The sequence below is a fragment of the Panulirus ornatus genome, chromosome 66 (genome assembly GCF_036320965.1).
Source record: "Panulirus ornatus isolate Po-2019 chromosome 66, ASM3632096v1, whole genome shotgun sequence".
Classification (NCBI taxonomy): Eukaryota; Metazoa; Arthropoda; class Malacostraca; order Decapoda; family Palinuridae; genus Panulirus; species Panulirus ornatus.
Genome location: NC_092289.1, coordinates 22,153,933 through 22,178,541, shown reverse-complemented (window position 1 = coordinate 22,178,541; position 24,609 = coordinate 22,153,933). Strand labels below are relative to the sequence as shown.

The window sequence follows — 24,609 nt, the reverse complement described above, 5'->3', positions numbered from 1 at the left end:
CACAATTGATCAACAATACTCAGTGGTACCTAATGAGTACCTAATGACATTAGAGCTTCACTAACCATTCATATAATTCAACTAAGCCTTAAATAAAATTATACATAATACATTATGAGGGTTTCATGTGTAACAAATATACTACAGAAAATCACACCATAAAGTGTCAAACTTTACAAAGTATAAGTAAACCAGTGAAATACCAAGCACAGGACTATCTTATTGAGTTAAGAGTAAATATTAATCCTGAAAAAAGAAATGATAAAACTCACCTCATTCCGGTGAGTAGCGATAAACCATAGCAAAACTAAGCAACGGTGGATGCACGAGTTGTACATCTGAGGACAGACAACTATTTCATCCTTGTTTACTTTGGTAAACACACCTCATCATGCACAGGAAACCTCTTCTTTAAATACACTGTGGTCAGCAAACATTGCGTAAACGTTCTGAAGTTCAAGATACTGAATTACAATCCACTGTCACTGAGATTTAAACTTAGTTCACCATCCGAGGTTCGTCCAATCCGCCCCCTGTCATCGCTCATGGCTGGCAGGACCGACCAGGTAAACAGAACAGCCAAGTGTTGCGAACTGTTATGTCAACAAAGATTAAATACCCATGTATATGCATGAAATATAGATAATATATGAGCACTATATTCATTCAATACTACAGCTCCTTTTTGCAGATTCAGCATTGAGAATTCAATAGTTTAATCTCGTGAGAAAAGGGACCTTTTCCACGATTAATTTGCGTTTAGAAAAACGTTTTAATCAAAATATAGTTTGTTTATTTTTTCAGCCTAGAGGCCCCTTTTTGTATTGTGTTAACATTATCAGGAAAATAACTGATAGACTTGAGATATAATTGTTCCTACACAGTGGCTCAGTAAATGAATATTATATAAAATGAGACAATAACAAAGGCAAAAGTGATATTTACGGAGTAATTTCGCTTGGCATTATAACCAAACCTCCATGAAACTCTCCTAATTCAATTCTGTGACTCATGTGTTAAGGTATAATATGTATATATTCCTGTTACCACTCCAGTATAGATTAACAATAGAGAAAAGAAAGTACAGTCCTCCTGCTTTACCTACGTTCAAAGAAAACGTACAATCAAAGAAAATATTACAGGGCACACTTTAGTAATAAGTGAATTTTTGCTTTCTGTGTTATGAAAACCATATTTATGAAACACTTTAAAATCCTTTAAATTCTCGTCTACAGATCAAATGAAGCATATCGGCTGAACTGTTTTCATAAGCTTGTAGGAATAAGGGAATTAAATTACATCTTATCTTATAACAAACATAAAACCTATACATAACTTCGTGGTATGTACTTTGTGCATATGATAAGGGATATGGAGAGACATATATGATGGACAGGGAAGGATATTCATTTGCTCTGGTCGTAGACAATGTTCAGATCTCACAAACGGACTTGATAATGAATTAAACATAATTGGCTGGCTATCTAATCTTGAAAACTAAAATCGATAAAAAATGGGATAATTCTATCACTTTTCTATAGGTTTTGGAGAACTCTCCCTTAATTTGTATTGAAATATAATCGTCTCAAAAATAAAATCGATAAAAAATGGGATAATTTTATCATTTTTCTATAGGTATTGGAGAATTCCTCTCATCTACTTTGTATTAAAATATAATCAAGTCTCAAAGAGCTTCCTTCAAAAGTATTTTGCAGACTTTCTATTGATTGTCCTTTAGCTTTTCAGGAATCTTGAAAAAATTCTTCAAAATTCCCTTGAACTTTGCAAGTCACATTGCAGTCACTCTTTCAAAAGACACTAACTAGTCTTGTCATTTTGCAAAGTGTTTTCACATCTCTTTTGGAGACCTAAGTCGTGGAAATAATGAGAGCTCCACATGAGCTTATTCAAAAATCTTTGTAGCCTTGCTAACTTTCTAGGGAGCTCCACAGTGCTTTGTATCATACTCATCCCTTGATAGATCTCTCATAACTAGTTCTCTACGTTCTTCAGGTAAAAACATGTTAAACCGAAAGGGTACCCATACTGCCGGTAGCTGAAAGGAACCTCTCACTGAGCTTGCATTCATCACTTCCAAGAAAACAAAAAGCAACAAAAGTTCCTTAGTCTTCTTTACAAGTCAACATTTTTCTAGAGGTTCTTGTAGCCTAGCCATTATTCAAGAAGTTTGTATAAATTCTCCAATTTTTGATGTATCTCCTACTTACTCACTTTCTAGGAGCTGTGCTTACATATCTTATGGGGTTTTCAAAGGTTTGAAACCAATAAGTTTTCAATACAAGCATATTTTCAAAATTTACTTTCCCTGAAACCTGTCCTGAAATGCTATCATTTTTCTTTCCGAAACTTTTCTGGGAGTCTCTATGCATCCTCAGAACTTCAAAAACTTTATTTGAGTTCCCAAAGTCACATCAGCTTTTTTTTTTTTTTTTTGTATGTGTTCTAATAGTCCTGTTATTTTCTCATGTTTCACTTGCTCTGCAAACTTCTTGGATTTTTCAAAAGCCCTTCCATCCCATCTGGTATCTAATGGTTCTGCAAGCCCCAAATAGTCACTAGTCTTTCCATGTTTGATGCTTTCTTGAACTTGCAAGTTCCTCTGGAGTCTCCTCACTTCTGTGAACTACCCAAAACAACCTATACAACAAACAGTCCTCTGTGAACTCTCATAACCCATGCTCCAAGTATTTCTGCATTTTTCAAGAAACATCTAAGGCCTTGTCATCTATCCAGAAACAGGATTCTGTTTGAACCCACCAGAGCTCCAGGAGTCTTCAGAGTCTTAATACACATCAAATTTCCAAATTCAAAAATTCTTCACTAGTCTTTTACAGGTCTCTTTACATCATTACAGTTCTCTATCATTGTAAACAACACTTTAAGAACCATAACACTTTTCAATGTATCTTACTGACTCAGGGATTCTAAATGCATCAAAAATGTACAGTCTACCAAAGAATTATATCTGTAATCATAACAAGCATAATGGACAACAAAGTTCATGAGGTTTCTGTCTTTTTATCTCATACATAAATACCTACATATACACCAAAGCAGGCATACAAAGCCATTCCTAAATACAGTATTCTGTCTTTATACACAGCATATCCAGGTATTATGCTGAAGTTGCTACACTTCAAAGTTCTACAAGCTTATTCAGCTCACACTATACACAACATATCCAGGTATTATGTCGTAGTTGTTACACTTCAAAGTTCTATAAGCTGCCACACAAATGAAGCATTTTTCATTGTCTGAGAATATCCACAACTAAAAAGTCAATACAAAGGATACTGAGATAATTGTATATCCAGGCTATTTTATTGCCACAATACAAATCTCTCCATTTATCTAGGACATGATGGGCTTCATTCTCAGCATCCATTTTTTGACTAAAATTAATATAAACTGTAGTTAAATGAACTAAAGCAACATCTATATATCAGCATTTAATCAATGGACAGTTTAGAGGGTAGAAAAATGTTTTAAGTACAAAGCAATTAGACTTTACAATGGAAAGTGTTTCTACACCTAATTACCTTTCTTGCCTTAAGAGTCAATAATAATAATAATAATAATAATAATAATAATAATAATAATAATAATAATAATGATAATAATAAAAGACCCTACAGAGTATATTGTGCAACTCCATCAAACTGTGAGGCCATGTAATTATTTTGACTGAGAATTTTATAAATCTTAAACTAGAGCACTCATTCATGTTTTGAAATGGAGTTCCTTGTGAAAGTGTGAGGCCATAAAAAATTCATTTGTTAAATATAAATGAGTTGTTAAGCATATATTTGTAAACATCTGAAGAAAAACTAGACACTGAAACTGTAATCTTGTAATCTTAAATGCAAGTTTTTGATAAGGGAGTGAATTATTTATCATGAGCACATTAGACCTTTATGGTGTCATACATGATAATCTGTCTTACATTTACATACATAACCAGTGATGGAGACAAGAGAAAAAAAAAACAATAAAAATGTTACAGCATTCAAACAGAAACTAAGAATTCAGCCCAACTAGTACTGGACTCTGATTCAACACCCAAGTAGTGTAGAGTTTATCGAATCAAAAGGTAATTACCATTCCTTAAAGTCTTATCAGTATGCCAGCAATGTTGAGGACAGGTATAAATATAAAGTTATATCAACATTTACCTTTGATGCAGAGGGAAGCAACTATCAACAACAATTTTGCTTTATGAGGCTGATGCAGAGTCAGATCTAGTTTTAGTGGAAGAGCTCAATATAAGATGAACATAATGCACCCACCAGCTGCATATACACATCTGTAATTACATAATCCATGGCTAACATCTCTAATCAATCTATACATCAATAAGTTAAAACTTCCAAATTTGAACAGAAGCTGGTGGGAAACTTTAAATATATGTGGAGCAACAAGTACTATTTAAGCATTTGGAACAGTAGTTAAAGGCTTTTTATATGTGCCAATAAGGGGCTAGTTCATACACCTGTATCTGCATTGAAATACTTGAATTTCATTGTAATGGCTTTGTAAGACTATCATTAGCAGAAACTATCATTTGAAAGACAGACATTCTCAATATATCTTAAGTGTTATGATATACTTCCAAGTCTAACATTACAAATCCTTAGAAGATAGTAAACGGCAGGAGTTCATTAGGACGTAACATTTATTGGCAAAATAACAGTACAATAGCTAACACATATGCTTTAGTTATAAGTGGCCTATTAATATATATATCTAAGACATGTCAGTCACTATCCAAAATCACATTAGCACTTACTACAACATGCATATTTCGAAGAAAAGGAGATCCTAGTTTCAGAACCATAATATATGAATCATACAATCGTAGCAAATGATTATGATTTCATCCGAGCTGCACAATATAATTTATAATAATATATAGTAGCATCTTACTGAAGTTATGGAGAGACCATATTCAATGTTCTAAGGAAAAATTCCTTGATTATAACAATACATAGGTAGACATCAATGCCACTTCTTATTCAGCACAAGTAAAGTAATTAACTATTGTTCAAACCTTAGAACAGCATTACCTAAATTATCTAATGTAAATTTTCTACATCCTTGCTTTAGTGCATATATAATACAGCTATGTACAAAAGTGTTTTGCGGAGTGAACATCAGTATTCATGAAAACTTGATGTAAAAATAATTCCAAAATATGGTGTGATACTGAGTTTTATACTGAAGATATAAAATAAAAAGATGTTCACTACAGCACATATATGAAGTGAATTTGGCAAACATACAGCATTATATTTTCAAAAGTTTGGCAACACTGGTATCTATAATATGCCTGAAGCACAGCACAAACAGAGATTTCCAAAAACCTACATTATCTGTTCATAAATTTTGCTAATGAGGGAAATGGCAATCAAGTACAATTAAAGAAAAAAATGACAAATGATATCAACTTTGGGTGACTTTATGCCTAAAGCTTCTATATTCAAACAGTAAACAATAATTCATACTTTGTCCAGAAATTGTTTTGGCTGCTGTGAAAGAACCTAAATTTCAGAAGTAAAACCATGACAAAATGCATTAACAAGAAAATTTTGTTTTGATCCACCCTGAGATTTGACAACCTAGTATATTATATTTTGACTACTGAGGCCATTTCAGTTAAAAAAAACTATCTAAGATAGTCAAATCAAATGTGACCAAAATAGTGTTGCGAAAAATCATGTATGCTCAGAATCATAAGAACTGATGACTAGAATTCATCAGGATTTTTCAGAACAAAATTGATTAAATCTTACCATGGATTATCCATCTGGTTTATTGATATTAATGGTTTTATGATAAACAAAGTTAAGACAAAGATTAGATAATTTACATATCAAATAAGATGCACAGTGTATTCTACATTTCTATGCAATCTGGCTGAATCTTTTCATAAATATGATATATCATACCTTTTTTCATCATGAAGTTTTATTGTTTGAAGTTTTTGAAATATAAAAACCTAATATATTTTTTCCTTCACGGTACAGGTTACATGATTAGGAAAATGTATTGGACACTCACAATGGTTTGAATAAAATATATATCTTATAATAAGCTTTACTGTTAAGATATAGTACACAAGCTGATTGCCTACAAGTAGTGGCAGCTTTCTATCTATACTATGAACTAATCACCACATATTAGTTCAAAAGAGGATGGAGACATTTTGACTGATATGAGATATTCTTTAACTTAAACTGTATGGAGATGGATGTTCAACAAATGAACAGCACATGAAAATTTCATGTGAATGTAGGCAGTGCAAAGTTTGTGCTGTACTGCAAAAATGAATCTGACCTTTGATAACAATTGAGAAAATGATAAAATTGTATTCAATGTGCCCTTTTAAGATTACAAAAATCTCATCATACACAAAAGGGATTATCTGATATCGATATTCTTAAAGAAGGTGTAAAGTGACATCACCTCTAAGCAAAAATCAGCAATGACAGCCTGCCCCATTACAGCAGTAAAAGCTTGTTAACACTTCTGCTAACAATTCTTTAAACCAACTGAATCTCCTCACTAAATATATTATAAACTTATCTTACGAACTCTGGCTACATATGGGGTCTTTCTTACCATGTAAAGTAAAATTAATGAGACAGCTAAATAAAATTATACAAGCATTATGAAAACATAATTTTCTTATTGTACATCTTGCTATTTGCATTTTCACCTGGGGTAGACAACTCTAGTTTAAAGGCAACCTAAAATACTTCTCATATTTATTGACAAATTTATCCACAAAATAATATAAATTTCACGGATGATGACTTTTAAGTCTTTATGTATAACTAGAATTTTCTCTTCCCAGTGTTGAATATAAGACATCTGTGAAGGGGATGAAGATAGCAAAGAGAAATTTCGTTATATACAAACACAGCATAGTTTATGAAACTACCACTGACTGGGGAGAACACTATACACATACAAGATACCATAAATATGAGGTAATAATTCCAATTACAGCTAATTATCTTTAAATGCCATACATACATTCTTATTGCAATATAGTTCACACAGAAAATATTCTGATCAGTTGTTCATATAACATCATGAGGGAGAAAGCACTACTCTTCACCAGTAAGAGGTACAGTATGTATAATAATATATTCTGGACGTTTAAATTCATTATAAAAAAATCAAAAGGTAAAGATTTCTCTTTAACCTTTAAGAAATATTCATCCAAAAGTTTTCATTACCAAATGGAATCATCACAAACTTTCAGCATAGCATTTTGGCAATAACTGAGTACTTGCCAAGACAACTTAGATACTGAGCTATTCTGCAGTCAAATAACATATATATGTACATAATATTAGCTTCAAAAGTTTATCTTGGGCTACTCCATAAGACATGCAAATTATATCTGAATCATAAAACAATATCTTAAATCTGTTAAAAAAATGTACAGTATAAAAAAAAAGCTTCATAAGTACCTTTCTTATTCTCTTAATTCAATATATACTTCTAGATGCACTTGAATATCAAGTACCATCCCACAACTAATGGTGAAAATGATAAATACAAATAGGATTCATGGAATAATAATGAATTCTTTAATAAGTAAATTACCTATTCTTCACATAGTGGACAACCTATCTTCAGTCATTCAAGAATCTTGGACTTCTTCCACCATCATATTCATAAAGAAATCATTCGCTCTGGTACCACTACAATATTCAGTAAAATTGCGCATTTCTAAATTCCTGGACATACAAAAACTTAAACTATTTCTTTGTCATCATCACTTTAGAATTACACTAACATAGTCTGCATCCCAGCATTAGATTCTGGAGCTGGAGATACCAAATGCCAACAAAAATTAATGTCTCTCTTGTACTAACTACAGTTTATGCACCATTGTCCAAAGATGCTTATAAGCAAAATTTACCTTAAGGATCACCAGCTTTCTATTTTTCTTATCCATTATATATTCTTCTACCAGTGATTTTCTGAAGAAGCACCTTCCACTCTTTTTTCATGTATGAATATACATCAGTCAAATGAAGAATTCATAAGATTACTTGTCATTTTCTGACCATTAGTAAATGTTTCAACCAAAATGATTTGCTACTTTCCTCTTCTGGCTGTCATCTTCAGAGACAAGCTAGCAATCCTTATCCTCAACTACTTGCAGGTGTGAACATCAACATTGGTTACGCAGGTCTTACACTTCACGTGGCAGCACCAGACAAACTTGCAATGACACCGTTCAACATACCTTACCACCTGAAAAAGGAAACCCATTGAGTAATGCAACTAATTTCATCTCATCAAATCAATGGTACACGGATGTTTTTCCATACTCTAAAAAGGGTAGTGCATACAGAATCTTATAAATTTCTGATTTACTGATCAGCTGCATTTTTTGGAATACTACTGACCAGTTTTGCACATGCAAAGGTTCAAAAGCTAACCACATTCCTTAAAACATTTATCAAAAAATTCTGTATGCTACAATGACCATAACAAAGTAAAATATTCCCCACACTATTGAAGTAATATATGAAAATTAGTGAATGAAATGAAGGCTGCATTAACCAGGACATTACAACACATGTCAAAGGTTGTGAAATTAGAAAATCTAACAAAAAATTAGTTAAATCAAAGGAAACAATCAATCAAAAGAAATCTGGATGAAGGGCATGTTATTCTTATGTTGCATGTGCAAATAAAAACTGATATCATGAGAATCAAAATGCCAGTAATTTACTTGACAACTTTTCTTATCAAACCTACTTATATCAGCACACCTAGATTTCTGTTTTATACCATCAGAGTTTTGTCATATGAGAGTAACTGTCTTTATTTTAAATTAATACAACATTAAGTTAAATAGCTTACCTATTGCATCAAACTAGTGTCACTATTCTGACTTTTGCAACTTGATTTTCAACAAATATATGTGATGTATGTGAAATAGAGACAAATATTACCATGATAAGAACTATACAATGTAGGTTTATGTCACATACTTTGCAACGGAGAGTTAATTTCAGCAACAAAATGGATATAAAATGTCCATGACAAATACTTTATCCATTTTCAGGCTCTTCAATAAATGGTAACCCTATACAGAAAATTAGAGATTTCAGAGAAAAAGTGCTAAAAAGCAAAATACAAGGCCATACTGTGACCATGTGTGGTTCACCTGTGTGTTGTAACCCCTGCCACAGCACAGCAAGTCACACGAGTCAGCATCGGAGGAGGTCTTGTTGCAGTACCGTCCCTGTGTGCCTAATATGCCTTTCTTGAGGTTTTGCACACAGTAATTGGGAGACTTATGGATGTGAACCAGTTCGTCCTTTCCAGCAAGGAATCGACGCTTACGGCGGCCACGTCGTTTTCGTCGCCTGCGAGAAGGGTCACGCCTCCGGGAACTGCTTCTCTTCTTGCGCTTGTACTAGAAAAGACAATAAATATTCTTGAGCTGAACTAGATCACTGATTGCATTTCAATTCAGATGAAGAGACGTGATGCATGTTGAAAACGAAGAGGGACATGGAAATGAAAATTAAAGCATAGTTAATGTGAATATATTGTACTGAAGAAATATATGAAAAAACATCACTAAATTCATACAACAGTTATTCTTATTTAGCAGTACTGAAGTATAATGAATAAAGAGATACAGAGTTTTGGCATTACTGGCATGATCTCATAACAACTGGATTGTAAGCATAGACACACAGTGAGCTGAGAGAATTCATGGAAGAATGAAGTTAAAGTTTATGATTGTCTACTGAAGTGTACCAGTAATGGCCACTGATTCCTCACTTTAAGTACTGAATTATAAAATAAAAACTCATCATTCATTAATGATCTGAAATTAACTGAAAACTTTACTTAGAATCATACAATGTTAACATCCAATTCTAGCTCTTATGTCAACTGGACCTACCCGAAGAGCAGTTCTGTACTTGTTTTTGAGGTAGTCTCCCACCATGGGGAAGGGTGGGATGGAGCGCCAGCAGGTCTTAAGCTCACATGACCCAGATACGCCATGACACCGACATTGCATCTTCATCAGCCTGGCCACAGCCTGTATAATCAGAATGTATATCATCACAACTACTACTGAGAACCTTCATAACCATATATTACAAACATTACAGAAGGGACTGATGATAAATCTTGAAACTAAAATCTGAAAATACTGGATTGAATGGATCTCTTAGAAATGCTCTGCTCCAACAGAATACATATATTCTACACAATCATGGTATCTACAATGATATTTGGTACTTGAAACATTAGAATTCGTGAAATGTAGGAATGTAAAAAGGAAATCTTCACTTTCCCATCAGAAATGATTCACTAAATATCATCCTCTTATGAGATTACAGCAAATTAAAAGTCTATGTCGTCCTGACAGAAGGATCTTCACAAGCAACCATTCTTCCAATTTTCCTCTTGATGTTCCTAAAAATATCCAAAACTGTAGTTTAACCTAAAGGTAGGGTTAGCCTCTTTACTGATGATGATTTTACTGCAACTTTTTCTGAGCCTCATAACTTTACTAGAACACTCCTTGAGCCACAGAGATCATCAAGTATTGGGTTATCTTTATGATGGAAAATATCAAGGGTTATTTTACCACTATACTTGTACAGTGCTGGAAAGTTCAACAAAATGTGATTCTGAGATTGAGTTCTACATGTTCATTATCTTTTAATTGTAACTTGTGGGTGCTACATAAAAGGTTACAATAAGAAAAATTCACATTCAGTTATTTCATTCACTCATGATTCAATCTAAGGGTTAGAAGCATGACATTATCTTCAATGCCTAGAAACAGCTCAATGTCCAGGGTTAATCACTTTATAGGCATTTGGCCATTTCTCCCAAAATCAATATTGGGGTATTACTTTCGCTGAGTGGAAAGGCATAAAATGCATTAAATCTTTACAGATAATCTACATTCCTTGGAGCATTACTGAAAGCACAAATAGCACTGTCAGTGATCTACCAAGTGGGCATAGCTGTGAGGACAATTTTTCTCACCCTTGTTACCCGGTAACAAATGCCTGTTCATTGTTTCTTTTATTCTAATCTTATTCTAAAGCCATCCAGCAGCAGACCTTATTCTAAAGCCATCCAGCACCAGGCATAAATCTGACATAATCCTTAGGAAAATGATCTATGATACCTGTATACGGCAATAGATTGACATTTGTGATAGTTTACGAAAATAATGTTATTTGAATAAGTAAACTTTATTGGCCATCAGACAAATATGCATCAAAATGCTGGTACAGACATGGACCACAAGAGTCTGCCCCAAAGAAACAGTGGATCTTCGTATTTCTATATGTTCTTTGACATTGTGGAAAAGCACAGTACAGCTTATAATACTAGATATACTTTACAACTGGTTATGACAGCATTTACATTTCTGGAACCAATATCAAGCAATAACTGAAAAAAACCGACAAAAATAGCCAGAAAAATAACCAGAATATAAGATCTCTCCAAAAGTTATTTACATATCAACTTTGACTGGCAAAGCAGTATCTTAATTAACTTCAGACCACTTCACTTCCGTTGTAACAATGACTGTTTATATTCCAGTCACCCATCCCCTTCCCATCCATCCACCTCACCGCTCTCTTCTAAGACCCACCTCTCGTCCAGCTTCGTTATTGTGGAGGTTCATCAGGTTTCGTCTCCGCTTGAACTTCTTGTGTCTCTCCTTTTCTGGGGCGTCCACAAACTGCCGGGCGAACTGGACTCCAAAGCGCAAGTTGTCGCTACCGAAAAAGGGACAAGGATTAGATTACTGTATCTTTCTGAGGGATGTAATGACTCCTACTGGTCTTAGGAGTACTTGGTGCCAAAAAGGTGATGAAAAAATTATTCTCTCTTTCATTCATTATAACTAAATCATTATCAAAAGGAAATCAACAAGGCCATGCAAGACTGACCTCCTCCAGGCTTACATCAACAATATGGCTTTACACCAACACATTGGTGGAAGGAACAATCAAAAGCACTGAATTGCACCCTGATCCCAACAGCACGTCAAGTTAGAGTGATGTGAAGGCCCTAAAGACAAGTCTACTATGGAATATAAATGTAAGAAAATTTGATGAATATTAAAACCCTTTTGAGCTAATCAGTGATGGTATAAAGTAGTTCAGTAAATAAGTACGACTGACAAGAGAAAGTAGGAAAAGGAGAGACAAAAAGAGGAGGGAGGAGAAGGAGAAGGGAGGATGAAGAAGAGAAAGCGAAGGAGAGGAAATAAAACATGAGGAATAAAGACGATATAGAACAAGAGAGAAAGGAGAAGGGGGAGGAAGAGAAACAAGAGGAGAAAGTGGAGATGAACATGGATAGTAAATCAAACAAAATGATCAGCTACAAGAATAATTATTAAAAAAACAGCAACAACAAAGTATACAACAGAACAAAATCAAAAGCTTCCGTACAAGCAAACACCAATCAAGGACCTAGTTTTAGCCCTAGCTCCAGAACCAACTTTAACCCCAACCCAGGACCCACCTCTCGCCCCATCCATGTCCTCAGCTCTAGTCCCCGCCCTGGCCCAATCTCTGACCTCAGGCCCATGCCCAGGACCCACCTGCAGCCGCCCCACTTCCAGCCCTCGGGGGTGGAGAGTCCCTGCTTGCTCATGTCGCAGGAGCAGTCGGTGAGGTTGCCGGAGGAGCAGGCCTGTGTCACCGCGTGCACCACCCCCGCTGACGTCACGGCGTAGATGAAGGCCGTCTCCTTGCTCCCTGGGGGATCAGAGGTCAAAAGTGAACATGGCGTACATAGAAGAGACAAGCTCAGGATGGAGGAATAACTGTCTACTAATTATTTGCGTGTGAGTGTGTGCGTGTGTGTGTATCTGTCCCTTCCAGACAATACAGCGTACTGATTGGGTTTCCATGGGTTGGTTTGCATTAGATTAAGTTTATAGATAATTTGTGACCTGCTGACTCTCCCTAGTGACTGTAGATGGTCAAGAGTTCAAAGATCCGCACAGGAGACCATAGGTATCGTGTTATTAGTGTCTTACGGCTGGAAGTACAGTTGATGGACGCGGCGCGCGTCACCACATGCTTGCTGCCATGCGTCTAGCTGAAACTGTCGTACCTTGGATGAGTAAAATATGCGATTGACCAACATTCCAATTTATTTCCTGACACGTTGCATATAATATAGATGTTAAAAGTAATTCAAATGGAATAATTCCATCAGTTAAAATAGATGTACACAATAGTAATGGATTATCTTTACCTACGACAGAGATAATAAAGGTTATCTTTATTCAGATCTTGGCTTTGGGAGTAACACTGTACAGAGATCTGTGTTTGGGCGCTATAACCTATAGATTTGTAACACCCTGACGCTGTAATGCCACGAACGGTTAGATCCTATCTACGCGCAGTGATCTCAGGAATGGTTAGGTAGTGGATATGAGGCGCGACCCCATGGATGGTTAGACTGTGGTAACTAGAGATGGTTTGACTTGTGAGGTGACCCAAGAGATGGTTGTATGGTGGCGCTGTGACCCCAGATATGATTAGATTGTTGAGCTATATCCCGTGGTTGATTAGATAGTGAAGCTATGACCCCCCAAAGAAAAAATTTGTCAAATCCTGATCAGGGTCCCCCCCAAAGATCACCAGATCCTGACGCTGTGACCCCCAGAGATCGCCCTTTCCCCACGCGGCGACTGTAGAGCAAGACAACGTGGCTGATGTGGGACCCCTTGACCCGTGGCCAGGCCCCCGTGCACATCCTGCTGACTGGTGAGTGAGGGGAACCCCTCCCACGTCACTCACGCGGACGCTGCCCTGCTTTGTGGACACGTCAGCCCGTCAGCCGCCCGGCCGAGCGTGCGCCTGTGTGTGTGTGTGTGTGTGTGTGTGTGTGTGTGTGTGTGTGTGTGTGTGTGTGTGTGTGTCTAAACAACAAAGCTACATTACTGAAAGGACTCAGTACCAGAATGTCAAGTCCTAACGTCATATGAGAAGAAGGAAATCTGTGGTTCAAGATAGAAAACGGGAAGAGTACAAAGATAGAGATTGGGGTTGTGTGTGGTTCCTTACTCCTAAGCACTTAAGACCTTCCCAGTCTCCCGCCGTACGTTTTGTACTACAATATAAGTACATAAGTACAATCAAAATGTGCTATTCCGTCAGGTAACCAACATTTATGATGAAAAACGAGTATAAATGTACTCGAGATATTCTAATCATTTTTGTCCCAGTTTTGTGAAGATTCGAATCCCGATGATGGTTCATGGTAGGGTCAGGTAGAGTCCCGCGTGGAGGCTGACGATGGGACAGTCCCTCAGCCCACGGTCATCCCCAGCTTAAAGTAAGCCACATCCAACCAATCACTAGCCCAGGCCACCTCTAACTAGCCATCCCCTTCTTCCAGGCTAGGACAACAGCAGCGGTAGCCACCCACGAGCCTATCCCAGCCTACGCCTGCCCGTCCCATCGCGTTAATCAATCCCAACCGTTCCCGGAACGCCTTCTCAACCCAAAGGCTCGAACAGGATCCAATACCCCTCCCTCATGGCTCGAACAGGATCCAATACCCCTCCCTCATGGCTCGAATAGGACCCAATACCCACTCCCCTCTATGGCTCGAACAGGATCCAATACCCCTCCCTCATGTCTCGAACAGGATCCAATACCCCTCCCTCATGGCTCGAACAGGATCCAATACCCCTCCCTCATGGCTCGAACAGGATCCAATACCCCTCCCTCATGGCTCGAACAGGATCCAATACCCCTCCCTCATGGCTCGAACAGGATCCAATACCCATCCCTCATGGCTCGAACAGGATCCAATACCCCTCCCTCATGGCTCGAATAGGATCCAATACCCCCTCCCTCATGGCTCGAATAGGATCCAATACCCCTCCCTCATGGCTCGAATAGGATCCAATACCCCCTCCCCCCTATGGCTCGAACAGGATCCAATACCGTGTGTTCTCGTCCAAACGGTGGGAAGTGTCTCTTCCACTCCCGCCACAAGACACGCGTCTCCCATCTCCTCCTCCAGAACAAGAAATAAACAAAAACACAATAAGATCAACGGGGTTCAGATGGTCTGGGATCCGATCGCTTGTTAAGCCCCACCATCGGGGACGGATAATAGGATCAACAACTGTGGTTTAGTGGATCTGACCCTAATTACTGAGCGTCGAGGGAAGGGTTTCGATTCTTTATCCTCCGCCACCAATTATACGGTCGCTGATTCTTTTGTAGGAGGATCGAGTGTCATGTAACTCATACCGAGGACTCTCCAGCCATGTTACGTCACACAGCTTATAGAGATGTGTGTCAACTGTGTGTCTGAAATGCTCATCTCGAATCTAAAAGCCTTTTCAGAAAAACACCCCCAAGATGCGGATGATTGACTGAATCACTGAATGACATGATGATGGGATTCTCCGCTAGTGGAAGCTCGTGAGCTGAAACCAAAAATAGCACGTGTCAAAAACTGGCGAGAGAGAGAGAGAGAGAGAGAGAGAGTCGCTCTGGAGGAGAGCATCATCCTGCTAGTTGAGAGAGAGATAGAGAGAGAGAGAGAGAGAGAGAGAGAGAGAGAGAGAGAGAGAGAGAGAGAGAGAGAGAGAGAGAGAGAGAGAGAGAGAGAGAGAGAGAGTCAGTAAGTATGAACAACAGAAGAAGAAAACGTACATATACAACCAGGTGTACAGACTTACATGAACGTATAGAGCGATGTCAACAGACGGACAAACACAGACAAGAGAAATCGAGACACCATTTTCTTTCTTTTTTTTTTTCTGGGGAAAAATACTGTCCAGTTTGATGACTATATACTGACGACTCGTGGCTGGGCAAGTACACCAGCAGCGTATACACGAAAGTGTCTGGTGTAATCAAAGGGTACTTACGCCAGGGAGGAAGGCTCTGTCTGATTCATCAGAGGTTCCTCATGTTGGCCGACGCAACACAAATGCAGATTTAATCCTGAAAACCGACCGGAGTTGGCTGGACAAACTCTGGAAATGGCATGAATGTAGTTTGATACGAGGCGGCCGATGTTCGGAGGGGGATGTGGGGGTACCACTACAACCCAGGTGTTGCTTCGAAAAATCGACTGATTACCCAAAAATGCTGCTGGAATTTTCCTCTTTTGTCTTCTGAAACTTTCAAGAGTCGTACGCGACTCAAATTCAACTCGCATCACACCCCACACCCGTATAAATTTCTTGGTAGGATGTGTGAATCAGACGGGCATGGGAGAGAGAGAGAGAGAGAGAGAGAGAGAGAGAGAGAGAGAGAGAGAGAGAGAGAGAGAGAGAGAGGGAGGCAGGGAGGGGCGCGTGGACGTCAGCACACACACACATTCTTTGAGGTGCGGTTGATGGTTGGTAAGTTATGATGGGGGTTGTGTGATCATCTTTATTCCGTCAGTGATCGTCCCAAGACACCAGCTGCGCCATCTGTGGCACGTCCCTCCCGCACCTGGCCAGGAGCTCGGGGCTCGGGGCTTCTTTTATTCATGGGGCACGGCTGTTGCCAGCCATTATTATGCACACTAATTGCTCTATTGTCGGGCCAGACCTTGACATGTTGATCCGTCTTGAAACTTGTCTCCTGACGATGACGGTACGATCCTTGAGCTCGTCGGTACGATCCTTGAGCCCGACAGTACGATCCTTGAGCTCGACGGTACGATCCTTGAGCTCGACGGTACGATCCTTCCTTCAGCAAGACGGTACAGCAATGTACTGAAGTGTTCAAGGGTCGTAATATCGTGCTCCAGGTGTCGTACCGTCGTGATCCAATGCCTTATCGTCGTGCTCAAGGGTCGTACCGTAATGCTCAAGGGTCGTACTGTCGTGCTCAAGTGTCGTAGCGTCGTGCACAAGGGATATACGACAGTAGAGGTTAAATGTCACTTTGAAGAATAAAGCATTATAAAATGGTTCGAGGTCTAGTATACAAAAGGCTTATCAAGGCTGAGGTATAGTATGAGGTTTACGTCCGTGCGTGGCTGAAGACTTAGGGAAAAGAAGGAAACATTCATAAAATTTAAAGATGAACTGAAAATTGATGATTTATTGATAACGATGATTGTTTTTTTCATCTTTTAAATAGAAGCATTAATGGCCCGCACATCTCCCATAAGCTTCATCTAATCGTGCAACTTAAGCTTTCCTGGAGGTTGAGTATATTCATACACTATTCCCAAGCTTCCTTATGTGTCACAGGCTGATGGGGGAGGAGGGAGTCCCACGCTTCACTTGGTCTGGGGGCTTCCTGCATCAGGGGGCACTGGGGCTGGGGCATGGGTGGAGGGGGAGAAAAGATATCCACAATATAATGGCCAAATCCTGTTGTGAAGGAATTTAATTTGGCCTTCCATGTTTTGCAGATAATGAAGAGCTGTGGCCGGATACCTGACATTTCTTCCCGGGTCGGGAGTCCTCGCTCCCTCCCCCCTCACATTCCTCTCCCAGCTCTCCCAGATGTGTGATACATTCCTCTCTCTCTCTCTCTCTCTCTCTCTCTCTCTCTCTCTCTCTCTCTCTCTCTCTCTCTCTCTCTCTCTTCCTTCTCGTCCATCATCACATTCCTTCTCCCTCTCTCTCTCCCCTTCATATAAACGTGTTTCTCTCCTGAACCCAAGTTTACAGTCGGTGAATCTCAGTTTAATGTGTGTTATATACTCAGGTTCTTTATCCTCATAAATGAGGCAGACTTTGCGACCAGGAGGTGACGAAGGATACCTCATAACACCTGAAGCCAGGTCAGGTCCTCCAGGGCAGTATAATATCCCTTGGACATGGCTCGTGGAGGATATCATCCACCTCGTGATGAAAATGATCATTATACTCGCGATTATAATCTTCTCATTACGATAATCTCCCTCCTCCTGATCATCTTAATTACCGTCATTAGCACCAGTGTCAGGGGCCAGTGTCTCCAGGACGTCAACCGTTCCAACACTTTACAAGATTCTGCGTCTTAAACTCACTCACGTCTTTCCATCTTCTTCAACGACCCTCTCCTCCTCCTCCTCCTCCTCTTCCACCACCACCGTTCCACCTCTTCCATCCCTTTCCACACTTCAATCTCATTGACTCTCTCTCTCTCTCTCTCTCTCTCTCTCTCTCTCTCTCTCTCTCTCTCTCTCTCTCTCTCTCTCCTTTAAACCCCCTGACTCTCATGAAATTTCCTCTCCTCTCTTTTGTACCCAAACTCTCCCAGGGTGAGAAAGAGAGAGAGAGAGAGAGAGAGGGGGGGGGGGGGTGAGGAAGGGAGGGAGGGAGATAGAGAGTAGGAGAGAAATCATTTGAATCATCGTCCAGAGCAAAAAGGGATTTTCTTTCCACTGCTTGATCACGAGAGGACGAAAAATCTTCCTCACTTTCTCAGGGAATATTCTACCAAGCCTCACCAGCCCAGGTATTTCTTCCCCGAGTCTCATCATGTTAATATCTCTTAATGACGTCATTATTCAACATGCTTCCCATCAATACTGTGCCAATATATGTATACATATATATATATATATATATATATATATATATATATATATATATATATATATATATATATATATATATATTTTTTTTTTTTTTTTTTTATACTTTGTCGCTGTCTCCCGCGTTTGCGAGGTAGCGCAAGGAAACAGACGAAAGAAATGGCCCAACCCCCCCCCCCCATACACATGTACATACACACGTCCACACACGCAAATATACATACCTACACAGCTTTCCATGGTTTACCCCAGACGCTTCACATGCCCTGATTCAATCCACTGACAGCACGTCAAACCCTGTATACCACATCGCTCCAATTCACTCTATTCCTTGCCCTCCTTTCACCCTCCTGCATGTTCAGGCCCCGATCACACAAAATCCCTTTCACTCCATCTTTCCACCTCCAATTTGGTCTCCCTCTTCTCCTCGTTCCCTCCACCTCCGACACATATATCCTCTTGGTCAATCTTTCCTCACTCATTCTCTCCATGTGCCCAAACCATTTCAAAACACCCTCTTCTGCTCTCTCAACCACGCTCTTTTTATTTCCACACATCTCTCTTACCCTTACGTTACTTACTCGATCAAACCACCTCACACCACACATTGTCCTCAAACATCTCATTTCCAGCACATCCATCCTCCTGCGCACAACTCTATCCATAGCCCACGCCTCGCAACCATACAACATTGTTGGAACCACTATTCCTTCAAACATACCCATTTTTGCTTTCCGAGATAATGTTCTCGACTTCCACACATTTTTCAAGGCTCCCAAAATTTTCGCCCCCTCCCCCACCCTATGATCCACTTCCGCTTCCATGGTTCCATCCGCTGACAGATCCACTCCCAGATATCTAAAACACTTCACTTCCTCCAGTTTTTCTCCATTCAAACTCACCTCCCAATTGACTTGACCCTCAACCCTACTGTACCTAATAACCTTGCTCTTATTCACATTTACTCTTAACTTTCTTCTTCCACACACTTTACCAAACTCAGTCACCAGCTTCTGCAGTTTCTCACATGAATCAGCCACCAGCGCTGTATCATCAGCGAACAACAACTGACTCACTTCCCAAGCTCTCTCATCCCCAACAGACTTCATACTTGCCCCTCTTTCCAGGACTCTTGCATTTACCTCCCTAACAACCCCATCCATAAACAAATTAAACAACCATGGAGACATCACACACCCCTGCCGCAAACCTACATTCACTGAGAACCAATCACTTTCCTCTCTTCCTATATATATATATATATATATATATATATATATATATATATATATATAAACAGATTACTGGTGGTACATGACTCACAGTATCGATCGTACAAGACCCACAGTATTGGTCATTGTACCTAAGCACTTCTAACTCGTTAAGTCGACCATGCTTGAGCATCTGTCTCTGCCACTTTAACTCTCCATAACCCAGATATATCAATAATCACCTCTACTAACTCTCCTCTAACTCAGCGTTACTAATCTAGCAAGCACCTCTAACTAAGCGATTACACCACTGAGAAGTTTTATATTCATGGTTCTAAGTCTCAGACTTCCATCTTAAGTGTTCACAGTCCTATGAGTTCTAACTTAGTGCTTCAGACATGAAGAGTTCTAACTTAGTGTTCCTAACCTCAAGAGTTCTAACTTAGTGCTCCTAACCTCAAGAGTTCTAACTTAGTGCTCCTAACTTCAAGAGTTCTAAGTTCGGGAATCTTCTTCTAGGACTTCTTACTTAGTTCCTTCGAATTCCAGGAGTTCAATCTTGGTAGTTCTGATCCCAAGAGTTCTATCTTAACGTTGCTAACTTCCCGAACGACTTCAGACCGTCACAACTCACCAGATGACGTCAGACCGTCACACTTCACGACGTGATGGTCTACCATCGAAACCCACGTGACGTCCGACCGTCACACTTCACGTGACGTCCGACCGTCACAATTCGCTGCAGCCGCGGCCCTGTGTGTGTGTGTGTGTGTGTGTGTGTGTGTGTGATGGTTGTCTCAAACGACTTGTGATTGAATCTGAGCCTTGGATTATGGCGCGAATGACTGGTCTTTGGCCACAAAAATTACGCCGGAGGTCCGCCTAATCATCCTCTAATCCTCCCCAGCCACATGAGATTACCCTAATAATCCCCAGTCACATAAGAGATTAGGCTAATCCTGCCGGTACCATCACCATTATTAGCGAGCCAGGTACAAACACCGCTGCTTGCCTGCTGCCCTCACCCCGGTGAACTTTGACCTCCTGATGATGATGATGACGACGAGCCAAGCTCTTGGGAGGTCAGGATTCTAGGGTCACTTGGCACGGAGGCCACATCATATGAGAGAGAGAGAGAGAGAGAGAGAGAGAGAGAGAGAGAGAGAGAGAGAGAGAGAGAGAGAGAGAGAGAGAGAGAGAGAGAGAGAGAGAAAATATATATATATATATATATATATATATATATATATATATATATATATATATATATATATATATATATATATATATATATTTCCATCACTACATACAACCGTAGACCACAAGTCTCTTGCGCGACGCGGTCGGTGGACCAAATCCACTTTTCTGACCTCAGATGTCAACGTGGATATGATACTGGTGGTTGTAGGTGGGTGTGAGGTCGATGGCCGAGGCGTGTGTTCACGTATCGCCAGATGATCTGGGGTGAGGGGGGGGGGGGGGGGATCATGAGTGGGCCTCTCCACCCGCCCCTGGACAATGGGACCACATCCAACGTAGCCACTCGTCTCTCACATTACAATTCGTCTCTACGTCAGTGTCTTTCTCCTTTAGGCCTAAATAAAGCTGGTGTGTGGCTGCTGTTGGTGGTGGTGAGCTGAGGAGGAGGACAGCATTCCCAGAAGTCACAGCAAAGGTGAGTTAGGGGGGGAGGGGGGGAATAAAATGCCTCTTGCCCTCCTTCAGTTATAGCTTCCACGTAATGCAAAAATGCTCGGAAAAAGGAAATGCTCAAATCCGGCGCATTCCGGGGGACTTACCTTTGTGCTGGTTTACGAGGTGAAATGCCCAATATTCCCGACTTACTCAATTTTAATCAAATAAGTGTGGCTGAGGCAAATAAGCTGAGAGTTACTACGGCCACACACACAAAAAATTCAATTACACAGCCAACATAAAAGCAAGTTCCATGGTACATAACGCCAGGTTATCTGTACAAACGTCTGCACATTATTCTTATAGTTTACTTCCCCCTGACACGCGGCGCCTTCTAGGTTGGAGGAGCCTCCTGGAGAGCTCCAACTGGGGAAGTAGTCTCCTGAGGGTCGCTTCCAGGCGAGGGAGTCTCTTGAGGAGCACCTCCTGGAGAAGTAGCGTCCTGAGGAGCACCTCCTGGGGAAGTAGCGTCCTGAGGAGCACCTCCTGGGGAAGAAACGTCCTGAGGAGCACCTCCTGGGGAAGTAACGTCCTGAGGAGCACCTCCTGGAGAAGTAGCGTCCTGAGGAGCACCTCCTGGGGAAGTAGCGTCCTGAGGAGCACCTCCTGGGGAAGAAACGTCCTGAGGAGCACCTCCTGGGGAAGTAGCGTCCTGAGGAGCACCTCCTGGAGAAGTAGCGTCCTGAGGAGCACCTCCTGGGGAAGTAGCGTCCTGAGGAGCACCTCCTGGGGAAGAAACGTCCTGAGGAGCACCTCCTGGGGAAGTAACGTCCTGAGGAGCACCTCCTGGGGAAGTAGCGTCCTGAGGAGCACCTCCTGGGGAAGCAGCGTCCTGAAGAGGATATGTTCGTACTAACATGACTTTTACCCCCAGATGTCATGTCCTATCGCAGTAGGTAGGGCTTCCTGTGGGCAAATCCTCCCCACATATGTAATCTCCCCCTAGTGAGCAGTGTTCCGTCTGTAGTTACAACTACCTTCGTAAGTTACTCCCCGCCAAATGGTAATCCGCCGTCAGGGATAAATCCCATATTTTTGACGAAATCCTCCTCAGTACATACACCGTGGGAGGGTAAGGAAGCCCCCTCCCCTGGCGAAGTCCTCGGGTATCAGATCCTCCAGATCGAACAGATCCACGGAAGGACGTCCCCCCCCCAGCAGACAGGTCCTCAAGGTAGTTCCTCTCACCACTGCAACTGACCTCCTGGTTGTGTCCTCCCAGGTGACCCGGCCATAAAACAAAGGGGTCGTGGCCCTGTGCCATATCCTCCTCCTCCTCCTCAGGTCGACAATCACCTGGCATGAGGGGTAATTACAGTGTCACCATCGCTACAAATCAGTCGAAATTCGTGAGGGATGTCACCTAACAACACTCAGCTGACCAGGGCTGCTATGGTTGGGTGTCGACCGCACCCACCCTTCAGCCATCACGAGCCGATCTTGAAATTCCATGACTTTGACAAATGAGTTGATTTCATACGTACGTTCTGGACCCATGATCACGTACGATGGCGGAGCGACGCTCGCGCCGCCCTGTCGTCACCACGAGAACCAACAGTCGAGTCTTAATTAATCAAACGTTAATTACCGTCCTAGTTCTTACTCGATGTCTCCTTCAATCCCCAGCTTAAGCGTTCGACTCAGGAGACGTGTACTGTACTTCATAAGCTTTATCTTATGATATATACTTCACCAATACTGGAATTATACTTCAGAAAGTATAATCACATTTCCTCCCACCTCTAAGTAAATAACATACATCGAGTCATGATACGAAAACTGAATTGGATACAAAAAAAAAAAAAAGGAAGTTTAACAGCGAACATTTACCGCGGGACATTACCGCGTCCTCCCTGGCGCCTTGGCTACCTCCCCTCCTGCCAACCAGAGCAACACTCTCGTGAGTCGCTTTACCAGCGACGGACGCAAAATGGTAAACAAACCAGAATCCAGACCTTGAGTGCTCGCGAGGACGGGAGGCGGGGTGCCCGCGACTGAGCCCTCAGCGTTAAGTACTTAAAAGCAAGGGTGTTAATGACCTTGACCCAGGGCTGGCAGGGCCTGAAGTGCCTCAAAGCAAAAGGGAGGGACGGGGTGGAGAGGCCCTGATTAATCAGGGCACGAGGGTCCAGGAGAGAGAGAGAGAGAGAGAGAGAGAGAGAGAGAGAGAGAGAGAGAGAGAGAGAGAGAGAGAGAGAGAGGAGGGCCTTCAGCAAGATTAATTGAGAAACGATCCTGCTGGTGCCGACCACCAGGGCTGATTAATCGAACCTTGATGCCATCACACAGGCCGGTGGGAAGGGTGGGAAAGAGGGGGATGGTGGGTGTTGAGGGGGGAGGGGAGGATTAAGGGGAGGAGAGAAAGAAGGGAGAGGAAGAGGAGAAGGAGGGCTAATTATAAGAGAGAGAGAGAGAGAGAGAGAGAGAGAGAGAGAGAGAGAGAGAGAGAGAGAGAGAGAGAGAGAGAGCCCTGGACGACGCCACACACACACACACAACACGACCACCCGCCCTCCGCCATATGGTCGTAATATACACCTAAAAAACACTGCGGAGTGAACCTAACTATCCATACATGTAACGGGTGGCCTGCCTTTACCCTTAACAAGCGATGGGGTAGTTGGGCAATTACTAAGACCTGCGGACAGATGGAGATTTGTACATGGGTGGAATGGGGAGATGTATTACAGGACATGTATGTATGTATATATATATATATATATATGGCAAATCACATTTCTGAGGAAAAGTCTACATTATTACATTCCTTGACCCCTCAATGACCTAGTTTTATTATCCTCGGGTACAGGACGAGTGAGTACACGGAAGTACAAAGAAGATGAAGGCCCGGGGATTACTTCAAGACTTGTACTTAGCCATTCTACCTGGCATTTACCGTATCCCTGGTGTAACCCGGACCTCCACTTACGCCTCGGCAAATATCAATAAAACGGGGGCGTAATTCCGGGTCGCGTACCTGCGTCAAGCACCATCACAGGGAATCAGAGGAGGACTGAAATACAGCGTATACACCGAGCCGCTAAGCTTTACGCAGGACTGAAATAAAGCGTACACACCGAGCCGCTAAGCTTTACGTATTACGGTAATGCCTGACCTCGATCATGGCCGGACTGCCTTAATGACGGCCCCACGA

General features: G+C 41.0%; 1 protein-coding gene across 1 annotated transcript in view; it reads right to left on the bottom strand.

The window, feature by feature from the left end:
• Positions 1–3,328: 3,328 nt before the first annotated feature.
• Positions 3,329–24,609, bottom strand: part of LOC139746747 (protein Wnt-16-like) — a 187,208-nt gene continuing 165,927 nt past the window's right edge. The window contains exons 3-7 of the mRNA XM_071658250.1: positions 12,647–12,803; positions 11,687–11,813; positions 9,965–10,105; positions 9,215–9,466; positions 3,329–8,292 (exon numbers count right to left, since the gene is read on the bottom strand). Coding sequence (XP_071514351.1) covers positions 8,191–8,292; positions 9,215–9,466; positions 9,965–10,105; positions 11,687–11,813; positions 12,647–12,803 — 779 coding nt within the window. The 3' untranslated portion in view covers positions 3,329–8,190. The remainder of the gene's footprint in view (positions 8,293–9,214; positions 9,467–9,964; positions 10,106–11,686; positions 11,814–12,646; positions 12,804–24,609) is intronic.